The sequence below is a fragment of the Perna viridis genome, chromosome 8, assembly GCF_037379345.1.
Source record: "Perna viridis isolate PV_CMFRI_1.1 ecotype Kerala chromosome 8, ASM3737934v1, whole genome shotgun sequence".
NCBI classification, from domain to species: Eukaryota; Metazoa; Mollusca; class Bivalvia; order Mytilida; family Mytilidae; genus Perna; species Perna viridis.
In genome coordinates, this window is record NC_142452.1 from 38193684 (window position 1) to 38207370 (window position 13687).

General features: G+C 34.6%; 1 protein-coding gene across 33 annotated transcripts in view; it reads left to right on the top strand.

Annotated features, from left to right (window-relative positions):
• Window positions 1-4369: 4369 nt before the first annotated feature.
• The window catches only part of LOC148610408 (uncharacterized), a 64479-nt gene continuing 55161 nt past the window's right edge, over window positions 4370-13687 (top strand). For all 33 annotated transcript variants that reach the window (XM_088543076.1, XM_088543077.1, XM_088543096.1 and 30 more), the window contains exons 1-4: window positions 4370-4499; window positions 10407-10557; window positions 11565-12781; window positions 13293-13642. In XM_088543076.1, the coding sequence (XP_088399202.1) occupies window positions 10432-10557; window positions 11565-12781; window positions 13293-13642 (1693 nt within the window). In that variant the 5' untranslated portion in view covers window positions 4370-4499; window positions 10407-10431. The remainder of the gene's footprint in view (window positions 4500-10406; window positions 10558-11564; window positions 12782-13292; window positions 13643-13687) is intronic.

Below are 13687 nucleotides of genomic sequence, written 5' to 3' on the forward strand. Positions count from 1 at the left end.
TTTGATGGTGGCAGTACGAAAGGTTGTCTCTGCTCATTGCGTGCTGTTTACTTGAAGTCCATAAAGATGTTGGTAGGAGCTATAGGTGTGTTGTTGGTTCCGTTTGGTTTGAGTAGGTCAAAAGAGCGTTAGTAAAAAGTCTGGCATTTGTCGGTAAGAAGGCGAGTATACATGTAAGTGGGTACATCTCTCCCTCAATGAGTACAATAATTTCAATAAAAATAATTAAATGTTTAATTTGGCCCAATTCCTCATTTTATAATAAATTAGTTATCTGATTGACAATGACAACTAATTTATATGTTTATGAAATATTATATAAATGTCTTACACTTTAATTTTCATAAAATACTTAGTCTTTATTCCATTTTTTTTTCTTTTACAAATCTCAAAAAGTTTGAAATTTTTATCAATTTTATTCAAATTCAAATCTAAATTGTCTATAAATTATTATACAAATGTTTTATACTTTAATTTTCATAAAATATTTTTTTATCGTTTTCATTTCATTTTATTTAAACTCAAGTTTGAAATTTTGAACAATTTTAGCATATTTTCCTATTATGTTGGAATAACATACAGGAACTTATTTCTTGTCATTTTTTTCTGAAGACACATATCTAGTGCTAAACAAACAACAATTAACCTAAGACGAAAGTTCGATACAAGAAAAGACCCCAATTAACGCCGCAGAATATAATTTTCCATTTTATGTAATTTACTATTATTGAATAATTCTTATGTTATTTCAACCAAGTTGATATTTTTGGACCATATTCATAGCTGAATGACCTTACACCTTCAATGTTCTTCTGCGCGTATTCTGAAACTGTCGTTTTGTATATATATTTTTGTGTGGGAAATTAATTTTAATTCAATTACAGCTCACCTCCCTCTGTGTATAAACAACCCAGGCGCGTAGCTGAGGCCAAATTGAAGTGTAGGCAAAATTACGGCAGGGGGTCTGGGGCCGCTTAAGGCCCCCAGCAGGCCCAGGGCGGAGCCCTGGTAGGGGGTCTAGGGGGGGGGCGAGATTAAGTGCAGGCAAAAGCTTTTTTGCCTAACGGCAGCTACGCGCCTGCAACCCATTTTACAATATAATAACACCCAGGTCATCCATTGTGATTGGCAATTAACTTATATACGTGAGATGATTGGTCATTGTAACTTTGTAAACTTTATTGATAACGCTCAGACACATAATATGGGTAACATGAGGTCAAACATATTATACAAATCATACATGGCAGAAAGACCAGACAAACAATGCACATATTAAATAACTGGCTGATTTTGTCTTATCAAAAGATCTAGATTTTTGTAAACATCAATATGACAGTAGGTAAGTAATTTTGTTAATTTATCCACTCTTGGATACTGTATTTAGTAGAAGAATTCGCCAATCTCATTAGTGAAGTCATATTCACTAATTTGCATTGTTGGGAATAAGTTTGCCCCTGAATTCTATTACTACACTATTATTGCATATCAATAATATATGATATTCATCCCCTATTCCATCCTTACACAAAGTAAACAATCTTTCATGTCTTGGCACATTAAACCATCTTCCAGTTTCTATTAGGAGATGTAGATTTGACGTATGTAATTTAGTTATCCAAATTCTGCAATTTCTGGATGTTTTATAAGATATTTTTTCAAGTGAAAATTCTGATTTAAATGAACCATAAATTTGTTCTCTTGAAGAATTAATTACGTCACTGACCATCTTGCTTTAAGAGCACATATCTCAGTTCCATTATACTTTATAGGTCATACAATAAAGAATACAGTAAACTACTGAACTTATCTTTGTTTTTTATACGTCTTCACCAGAACGACAACATTCTTCTTTTAATTCTCACTTCTTAAGGAAAACGCCCCAATTCTCCATAAACCATAAAATTAGGGGTCGAGCTTCGAACCTTCAAAATTCGTTTACAAAATATAAGGTGTATTCTTTATATAATTTGTATATTTTCATATCCCCAAATTTCAGAACCATAGAGTAAAATAGGTTAAATCATATCATCAAAAAGTTTTAGTTGAAGATCAACACGAATGTTCTAGTTTCTGATCTTTTTTATAAATGCTAAATAAAGCTCTTCGAGCTTGGTTAAAAAGCTTTTGTTTTGTCACAGAGTCACTAGTGTACATACCATTTTTTAAAATAAACTTAGTATCATATAAGTGTATATGAAGGAAAGTATAAAGTTGTAATTTTAAAAATACTCCTAAAAATAATAAGTGCTTGCATATAGTATTCAGTTGATTTTTCACTATGGTTGTAAAAAACTGACACATATGCTTTCAATCAAGAATTTTTATTGTAGACTACTATAACAATCCTTGTATCAATTAACTTTCTTGAAGTTTTTTTTAAGATATACATTTCTTTCTTCTTCCATGGTTTTTCAATGTCCCAATAAATGCATGGGTAACAACTGTTTCTCTTACTTAAACTCGTATGTGTATATGTATACATGTATATAAAGGGCGAACGGAGTAGCCTCGGGCGAATAAGATTTATGCGGGAACGGACCCGGAGTGTGCGCGAACATTTTGCTATAGCAAAGAAGTTCTCGATTCCAACCTATAGATGACAATGATGGTTTTCGTCGATTATTACTACACTCCCTGATTCGGCGGGCTGGTTACGAATCCTTTGAAACAATTATTTTTGTTGTAATTAAAGATTGAATTATTCCTCTTTGAACGAGCCCATTCTCATTATCTATTAGACTAAGTTGCTGTTGTTCTTTTATGGTGTAATACAATACACAACTAAATAATCTCTTTAATTTGCATTCCTTTATATGGATTAAGGTATGATATACATTATACTATTTTATATATGAGCAATATATTTCCTTAGCAGAAGGAAGAAGTCTACATATGGAAAAAGAAATCTACTAGTTTATTGACCAAACTATACGATAAACGCGATTACTTTTCCATCCGTATTGTCAAGTTTCCATTCATTTGTGGCAACGCCCCTTTAGCACCTGTTTGGAGTTTTCATATCGCAACTCCTACGTCATGCCAGAGCTTGCCGTAACTACGCATACTTTTAGTACCGCGCCCGAGACTTTTTACAATTAGGCTTCTGGAACAGGGTTGAAGTTGTCACTACAGAAGTTTTATGGTCGTCATCATGCACTCGTGGATCGTAACGATGTATCCATCTACACCATGAAAACTGATTTGTTCAATGTGTTTTAGTTTTCCTGTCCTTTTTTGTCTACCCCGGACTTGACTTTCATGAGCAACCAGTCGGTGGGTGTTTCTAGAGACTCGTACCCTACCGGAGCACTTGGACCATGGTCAAAGTTTTAAGTGGAGTCCGAGTTGCTCATTAACTTTATTTTCTTTGCACCTATTGTTTTGGTTATTTTATGTTCTATGTTAATTGGGTGTGTCTCTTTTCCCTGTCTGGCCTTTGTCCCTGAATGACGTCATACCATTCCAAAGATCTGTAAAATCATGGATCTTCTTTGTAATCAGATTAAGCACATTTAAATAATTCCTTTTAGTTTCAAGGCAAGGACATCCAACATGTATAACTTACTGACTCTCCCCTCATTGTCATAAAGATAAAATTACAATTTTCCTTTCTTCTAAGATAGGCAGATTTTTCTATATAGCCTCAGACATAATGCTTTGAATTTTTTTGTGCTTTATGTTATCACCAATTATTTTCAATTTGTACTAATGGTCTTCGTTGAATTATAGACATGTTAAATTATAGATCTGTTAAATACAGATCTGTGGTTGAATGTAGCCTATAGTTAAATTTATTGGCCCCACTTCATTTGGCCATGTAATAAGGGAGATAAGAACTGTTTTATCTTATATCTCATCCAGATGTAATATAAAGTCACTATCTTATTTTAATATTTGTTTTATTGGGATAACGTTCTCTGGTCTTATAGGCCAAAATCTCGACAGGTTTAACTTTTTCAGAACCATATGCACGTACAACGTTGTAAATATCACAAATTTCTATTTTCTAACGATCAATAGAAAAAGAGATGCCGCTCTTTAACTGCCCTTTAACTGAACTACCTAAGATCCACAAATACATTGAAGACAAATTATAAATTGTTTGATAAAATTAATTGCTGATAAAATAAAATCCATATAGGACCAGGAATATTTTATATTATATATAAAAAAAATTGGAAAATAAAGTATCTGTTACTACGCAATTGACTGAAACTAATAACTTCAAAATTGAAGTTCAAATATAATGTACGTGTGTGATATGATATCGATAAATTGTTCAACAAACGTTTTATCTGTTTTTTTTCTGTTTGTTCTATCTTTTTGCCCCATAGGGCACCCCTTGAAATATCGACCATGCGCAGTTAGGTATGCGTTGAGTGGACTAAACGGCGCACAAATAGAACATGGCGAAGGCTAACTAATGTTCCATCGTTGGCAAAACAATTTAAACCTTATAAAAAGACAAGAACACTTCGAAAATACATTGCATAGAGGTGAGTAGCAAATCGATAAAGACCAAATATTAAGCATTGGTAACGGGGGGCCGGGTAGTGGCTTTTAATGGCCTCCCGCCGAACTGATGGATCGCGTGGTCGGCAAACCGTGCACAATACATGGAATATAATAATAACATATTATAACATTTTTTTTTAATTGACAACGCAGGATTCTTTTCCTAATAATTCAAAGCGCATTCCTTAGCATAGACAGCAAGATAATCGTATTAATTGTCATGCCGTCTTAAAGTACATTGTTCATTTTTTATTGTTTCCCCTCTGACAACGTCCAATAATGTCGATAGACGAGTTTACTATGTGTTAACCTGAAATATATTGATTTAAGGCACACCTGCAATCTAAAAATAAAATTTATTTCGAAAATTTACCAAGGATGCTTCTATATGAATAGGGTACCCTCCTTTTCAACTTGAGACTCGACCTATAAATAGATACATGTAGCTAGAAGAGTAATTTCCTAAAGTACATGATACTGAGGGTCATATGGCTATATATGGAGTAGTTGGTCACACACACCCCCCATTTTATTTGTATGGACTGAAGCAAACCAGACATCTATGGATTTTTTCAGCAGCAACTAACTGGTTCATACATGTATACTGCAACTTGATCTGACTTGCTAGCCTATATTATACTTTTTATATGTATATAGTGTGTGTGGATCATTCCTGTGGAAGAAAAATGAAAACACACTTCTTGCATTGTGAAGTTACATTCTCAATTTGAAAATGAGGTAAACAAATTAAAATCTTGAAGGGGAAGGCCACCTTTGTATTAAGTTCGGCTCTTATGATAAATCATACCCACGTAAACAAAAATAAATAACCTTTAATGGAAAATACACTTTTATAAAATGCTCAAAGCAATGTAAAGTTCGAAATCTTTGAAATATATGTAAATAGCCATCTTGCAGAGCTCTCCTTTCTGAAGGAAGATCATAAGCAGACTATATTGATTTTAACCGAAAGCTTCCAATTGGCTGGTGACGTCACAAAGTCGGTTTGGTACTGATACAAGTACTGCGAATGTAATATGTAAACACACAATATTCTGTAAATATTTCTACGATCCTGTTTATCTAATCACCAAAACATGTTGTCTTGTCAACATTACAATTGCAGGAATGAAAAAAAGAGAATATTCTATAAGTTTTTGATCGGCAACATGAACATTTTTTGGAAGTAGATTGTCCTATGACATACTAATCTTCTGGCAGCAAATCCCGGTTTTCGTCAGTGTTGTCTGACATTTACTTACATGTTGTGCCTCAATCTCTTCTTCTATTTATTTTGGGTTGAAATTATAGGGGAAAAGTCCCAAATTTGAGATTTCTTCGGACATCATAATCCATTACCTATTTACTTTCCCTTTACAAACCGACTTCCTGACGTCACAACTCAACCGATCATGGTGGTGTCCATAGATGCGGGAAATTCAAATTGCCTAATATTAAATAGCAATTAATTATAAAAAGGAAATAATTTTGTTTCAATTTAATTTTCATGAACATTTAAAAGACTAGTTTCAATATTTATGACTTGCACAGTAACATGGTCTTCTCCTTAAAAAAGTATAATATCGAAACATAACAAAGTTTCTCCTTACATCATTATCACCTTTCACATATATCAAGATCATAGCTTCACCCATACCAGTGATGGCCTTTAAAAAAAATGTGTGTAACTGCTAATTCTGTCGACCCTAAATGTTTTAGCCTTTATTGATGAGCATTATTATAGCATAGGAGAGCATTATTTGCCTCTCAAAATTATACCTAGCCACTGAGAATCTCACTTGAACCCAGTGCCAAACCAAATTAATCCTTTAGCCAGATCCATTAAATGGCTATTTAAATCGGCTACCTACTACAACAAAAAAGCCAGAATGTATTTCCAACACTAGCCAGGAAACTTTTGGAAAAAGAAAGTTTCGTCTACCCACCAACCATCAAAAATTTTGTAGAGCATGTTTGGGAAACATACTTTTTTCTTGGCCTTACCTCTGTCTCTCTACCAACAGTATGTTTTCTAGGATATTAAATACATCTGCATTGAAAAACTTCTCAATTCCTGCAAACTTACACAATTTAATCATGTTTTCATGATTTTTGACCATTTGTCTTCCTAATTCAATTTTTCAGGTCAAATTTGTTCCCAAACCAGATTTTGTCAAAATGACCTAAAAAACTCGATTTCAAACCCCTAAATTTGTGTTTCAGTCTCATTTCTGTGTCAAACAGGTATGGGTACGTTTATAACAGGTAAATAATCTCCGATGAGCAACCAACTGTTCAGGGTTACCGATGATGATTAACAATTTGAAAATGAATCGTGATTGGATCTACCACTATTAATGATCAGCCAATACCACAATTAACTTGACAAATACTGTCTATTTAACAGATGTAGAACCATGTATGTAAAAAAATTATAAAATTACCATTGTTTATACTGAATCAGTTACCTCCCCTGCAGTCTTCAATTCTTTTTTAATATTTCCTGTAATTTCAACAGTACTGTATGTCAGAACTAGAGATAGTAGCCAAAGACTCGCTATTTTTTGGCAGAGCTGGCTAATTTTAACAAAAATTTATATAGCCATGTGATATATTAAATATATTGAAATATTGTATTCAGTACTGACTAGAATTTGAGGGAGTTTCCTACCCTGCAGTATATTTCCTGAAAAGTTTTATTTGCAAAAGTTAGAGTGATAATTTTGGAAATTTGGTAGCATCATTCTTGAATATTTGTTACATTTCCTCATGTACTGAACCTCATGTTATTCATTTGAAGAAGGTGTTGCTCAAATGTCCATGATTTTTTGCATCTTTCTGTCTCATGAACTAAACCCCTTTAGCATGCACGGGGAAATGGGTCTGTTGCCTTAAAATGGTCTTCTTGGCGATTTCTTGTCATTTTTCACCAGAGTTGGTGTTCACCAGGGGTAAGACAATATCGAAAGTGCAATTTTTCCAAAGTTTGTTCCCTCTGATGGTCATTTAAGCCAAAAATTGTTCATTACAGTCGTAAGTCGAAGGTCACGGGACCCCAGAGGGGTTACTCCCAAGAAAAGTATGAGGATTTTTTGCAACTTTAGGATTACATGGGCCTAAATCCGGAAGTGGTTAGTATATTGGGTTGAAAATGTTGGAGTGGTGAGAGACATCAGTGTTCTATAGAAACTAGGTGAAATGAAGTACTATGGGTCCATTCTGCTGTTGTTAGAGGCCGAGAATTTAGCCTTACTCCTAAAAAATCACAACTTTTTGTGGGCCACTTAACTTGTGACCTCTTGTGACAAACATCAATATATTACAGTGCATGCACATGTTGCTCAAATGAAAAAGGCTCCTCAATACTATATTCTTTGTCTCATTCATACATTACTTCAGTATAACCCATGCAGTTTACAAAATGTGTCCTGAAAATGTTCGTTCACGCGTTGTCCCACCTAAAAAACCCTAAGGAGTTATATAAGTTGGCAGGTATGCTCCTCGCACATTATATACAGTCAACTCCAGCAAATTGGATATAAAAATTGTCAACGGAAAATATTCCTATGTCTGATATTATCAATTGGTTGATGGACACCTTTTTTCAGCTTTTTTTTTTTATTGAGGAAGGGTATATCTTTTTTTGCAATATATTCATTTGTATACTGTACAGGTATAGACAGATACCTGTACAGCAACAAATATCTCAGTTTTGCAGTGAGTATTTTGATCAAAACTCACATTTAGGTCACCTGTTATTCATAAGATTACTTACCTGTTAATTACCTGAACAAATACAATTTCAGCTATGAAATTTACCCTTTTCTTGGAAATGAAAATTTCAAAATTTCCAAAGTTCTCGGAAATGGGAGGTCTCTCCAATTATGATGATTAAAGGCAAATTTAAAGTTAAGGTCATCATAATTGACAGCTTTTCAAAGTTCTAAGCTGTACTAAGTTTAGGCAAAAATATATACGTTCATGTGTGTTTCTGGTTGCCAAGGCAAAAAAATGCAGGTTGGTAGGTCAGAATTTTGTTGATATTGGTCAATGGTTATGGCTCAATCAGCTTCACTTGATTCAGGTACTCCATAATGAAAGATACACTACATAACTGGTTGAATAGACTTCTTTAAAGTTAACTACAGTACACTCATGCTTGCTCTTCAAATTGGGGTATAGTAGAATGACAATCCGAATCGTACATGGAACAGTTGGGATCAGGATCAGAACAGAAATGATTTTTTTTCCAGGAATTTAAAGGAAATAAATCCATGTCAGGAGTTCCGAGTCCAGGTCAAATGTCATTCCTTGTTTTACATTTATTACATGTTGAAATAGGATAAATGATGGGAAAGAGTGAACAACCAAAACATGGTTGCGAGTGTTGCAGAATGCACTGACTTGACAAGTGATGCAGAGTTAAATCTTTTATTGTTCTTGGTACAAGATCACAAGTTACAATATTTTTGTTTTTCATGATTACCAATTGATAATCCTATTTATTATCAAGATTTTATCCTAAATCTGATAATATTTTTAACATTTAATTTTAGAATTTTGATAGTGCTGATTGATATGCCTGGTGTGACATTTTGGCATGACAAATTTTGAGAGTGAAATTACAGGATTTATTTCACAGTGAATAATTGAAATTTATTACATTGTGAGCATTTGATAAATCACAGCTGTCAATATAATAATACAATGCCTCTTAAAAATATCACTAGCATTCAAATAGTTACAATAATGTATTAGAAATAAATTTCAAATCGACACATTAAGTTTACGAATTCACTTTTTCATCCAACCACAAATATTGTAGTAGTACTTGATAGTATGCTACTTGTATGGTGCTATTGTCGCTGCAAATTTTTTCATTTCTGTGCAATAACTTCAGTTGTGGTCGACTGAATGTCATGAAATTTTGATATATTCAGGGGTTTCATTAATTTTTTAGGCAGGAGGTACTTTACAGAAAGGGTCTGGGAACCACTTAAGGCCCCCAGTGGGTCCAGGGTGGGGAAGCCCCCCCCCCTATTATTATCTATAGCAGTGTTGAATCTCCGATCCAATATTTTTTTTATATTCTTGTGAGCAAAGTTCAGACATGTTCTTTTCAAACTTAGGGTTGCCAGAACATTTTTACTTCAACTCCCCCTCCCCGCCGCGTCGAATGGTCGTCCCTTAAATCATATTCTGTAAAAGTTTGTTTCATGTATTGACTCGTTGTCAACACTAAAAATTCCTGCACTCGTCTGCACAAATCACGACAAATATCAGAAAAATGACAGGTATGGAGCAATTCCAAATATGAACAGCTTTTTTTTAACACGTTTTCATACAATCTTCACCTGTTTAACTTTTTGTTCTGCACAAAATAATTGGTGATTGTTAAGTCACCACATTTTCTATAAATTGACACTACATTAAATCGTCATAGGTGAAAGCGCTTTACTGATTAGATTCTGACATGGACCTTGAGGACGACACCAATTATATAAACAATAATAAACACTAAAGATCATGATTTTGGAGACATACATGTAACCTGCAGACGAACGATCTTAGATATCTATTTACTAGATTTTTCCTCATGATTTTTTTTGCTTTTATTTTTTTCTGCCGGTACCAGACGCTGACGTAGCCGGGTAAAAGTACCAGATACCGGCTCTTAATGAAAGCACTCTATATTGGTGAAAGTTTGATATTTGGAGTTGGATCAATAGTTCCTACAGTACTGAAAAAAGGGGTAAAACGAGTGCTTATTTTAATTTGATGTAGAAAGATTTATGATGCTATTTTTAATCAATTTTAAATTCTGCAACAGCCCTTTTATGAATAAAGAACACCAGCAGATTATTGAAGAGATTTCTTAATTCTTTCAGGTACAGAGAAACAAGACCAATCAAGATGAATTATCAGAAAGTTTATATGAACCAGATTCACTCGAGTTCGTTACTATGTCAGCTAGCTCAGATGTGGAGAAGTCAATTAGTATGTGATGCTTACATCAGGACTGGAAATGTTACTACAAAGGTAAAATACTGGGAAAAGTTAGTAGTGTTAGGAAAGGGTTCAGCTTTTACAAATTCCTGCCAAAAAAAAAAAATCATATTCTAGTGCAATAGATTAGTAAATGAGTTTCAAATGTATTATCATGAAATATTGTGTACTTGAACACAGAATACAGACATGATTTATTCCCGCTTTTTAGTGAAAATCCGCTATTTCAAATCTGGATTTTACTGTAACAATTCTTTTTTTAACTATGTTTACTTCTGATTTTGCCAATTTCCTCTTTGTAGACCTCTTAAAATCATGCTTGAGAATAACATGGGAGATAGTGAAATTTCACAGTATTTTTCCCAATTCTGGTGTTGCAAGCCAGTTTCACAATGCACAATGAATGTATAAGGAATAATGCCATGAATTTAAGATTTAGAGCTTGTTTTCCAAAAAGTTGACCTAGAAGTCAGAAGACTGGTAAAGTTTCTGCTTCCTTCATGTGTCCTGTGCAGAAAATATGTTTCATCCTTACATTCAAGAAGATAATAGATTGGCCAAAAATACTGTAGCATCAGTAATGGGACAATTAAGAGGAATCATATTCCAAGTACATGGCCTGAATGTGAGATCAAGAAAGAATCAATTATACCTATACAATGTAGCCATCCAAATAAACTACATATTAATACTGAAGATAAGGACAACATGATGTTATGCCAAAAACAAAAGCACTAGCATTGTGAACCCCATAAAAAAAACTGGAGTGACATCAGGTGCTCTGGAAGGGTAAGAATTGTCCTGCTCCACCAGTAACACCTGTCACATTGCATGCGAGTATAATCTGGTAGTAGTCAGTATTATGAAGGATGTTATTCAGGGAATAATGTTATTAACTATTGTCTGTATAGTAGATAGGTCTTGGGTATTTAATTTTACTTAAATTCAGTTTACTTCACATTTAAAAAGGTCAAATAGAGGTGGTTTATCGTAACCAAGAATAAATAATTCTATAACACTTGTAAATGCTTACTTTACAGGCCCATAGAGTTGTATTACTGGCAGCATGTCCTATGTTACAGTCCATGGAGAAGGCATCAACTGGTTCCCATCTTGAAGTCCGACTGACAGCTGACATTAAACAAGAATCAGTCAATATGTTCTTACAGTATTTATATGAGGGCTTTATGTTATTGACAGAAGACAATTGTAAAGAAGTGGAAAAGGTGGCAAGATTATTACAAGTAGACAGTGTTATCAAATGTTGTGCAGACTTTTACAAATGCTTAGAAGCCAAAACAGGAAATAATGCATATTCTGCATCTAAATACAAATACACATCATATGATCATTTAGAATTCCGTCATGTAAGAGCAACAGACCTACAAAAAACTGTGCAAGACCGTTTAATGAAAAGAGCCTCAGAGATGGGCAGACCATCAAGTCCCACAAGTAAAAAACAGAGGTTATACAGATCATCTTCACCACCAACAGAGTTGTCACAAAGCACATTGAGTCAGCGAGCTGATGACACATTTTCTATGTCACATAGTTATGGATCTGGGTCACAGGAACAGTGGGAACGAGTACCTAGACCAGGAAATCGTGCTCAGAAATTCCAACAACCAGCTGTCATAGATATTGTTGAGGATAGCATTGAATTAGTTCATGTAGATCCAGGTGATGGCCAACAGCCCCCTTCACAAAGGGGTGTATCTGTTTCTGTGGCCAGCCAGTTAGACACTGGTCCTCCGAATATTAGTGTTGTGAATGTTACAGCTGGTCCCCAGAAAACAAGTGCTCCATCATATTCATTGCCGTCATCACGCCAGTCATCAGTTAGTTCATCTCCATCAAAACCATCAGATCGATCAGTCATTTCATTAACAGACCAACATGACCACAGTGCCTCAACAAGTAGACCACCACAATTAATATTAGCCCCAGGATTAACACCTCCACAGGAGACATCACAACAGAGGACCCCACAGCTACAGTTAGCTCCAGGCCATACATCACCACATGAGTCATTACAGCAGCGACCTTCACAATTCCCATTCTCAGATCGATTAGGTTCAATAAAACCGTTTGCAGCTGGAAGTGCACGACAAGTCGGTCCTCCATCAATGTCTAGTCTTCATAGTGGTCCTCCGTCATCAGGTTCCCCTTCAACAGTCAGACCAGATAGATCTCCCTCATTGAGTGGGAGGAGTGATAGTTTGGACAGACCTCCTAGTGTGGAGGCTAATAAAGATAGGTAAGTTATCAGAATATAGCCTTTTGTTTCTTCATTGTATTTTCAGGATCTCAGGATTTTCTTTCATGCAATAAAATCTGTTTCGGCTTGCCAAATTGTTTACAATTTTGTTAATGCAATTACTTTCATCTTGCTATTCTTAATACTTTTTATAGCAATTAATTTATTCCATTTTTAGGATGGATGCATATTGTCTTTCTAAATTTATCAAATTGGCAAGACAAATTCTGGAAGAGATTGAGAAAGTGAAATGCTAAAATAGAAATTTTCATTGCATTATGTTTAGTCGATATGGATTACCAACCAGTCAATGGGAAAGATCCCAGTGTCATTCTAAATTGTTTCATCTTTCATGTACATGTATTGAAATATTATAGGTCATAAACTTTGTTGAAAATCTATCTACCTTACCTGAATGTTTTTGTTTTTGTTTTTTTTCATTTCTACTTGAGCATGGAATAGACAATCATTTTTAATATAGGGCTAATTTTAAACAATATTCCATTTACAGCACTAAGAACAAAGGTGAAGATTCATCAACAGCGAGTTCATCAGATCTAATGGCAGACATAACAATTGTTAAAGTAGAGACTACAAGTAGTGACGATGTTCCGACCAAAAGTCAGCAAGCAGCTGACACGGGACAGTTATCTGGGACTGCTACCGGTGGTTTAGACATGCATGTAGATATACCTGATGATGGACGGACAATGACAATGACAATTCAAAGGGACGATGGTACTGGACAGGAAGGAGACAGTGATATCGAGGAACTGGAAGCGACGGGAGATTGGACACACGATGATAATGATGATAGCAGCATAAGTAACGATCCCAATAATCCACTAGGTGGCTTTAGAGGTAGGCTTCCTTTCTTTATTTCATTTCTTTAATCAAAAGATTTTG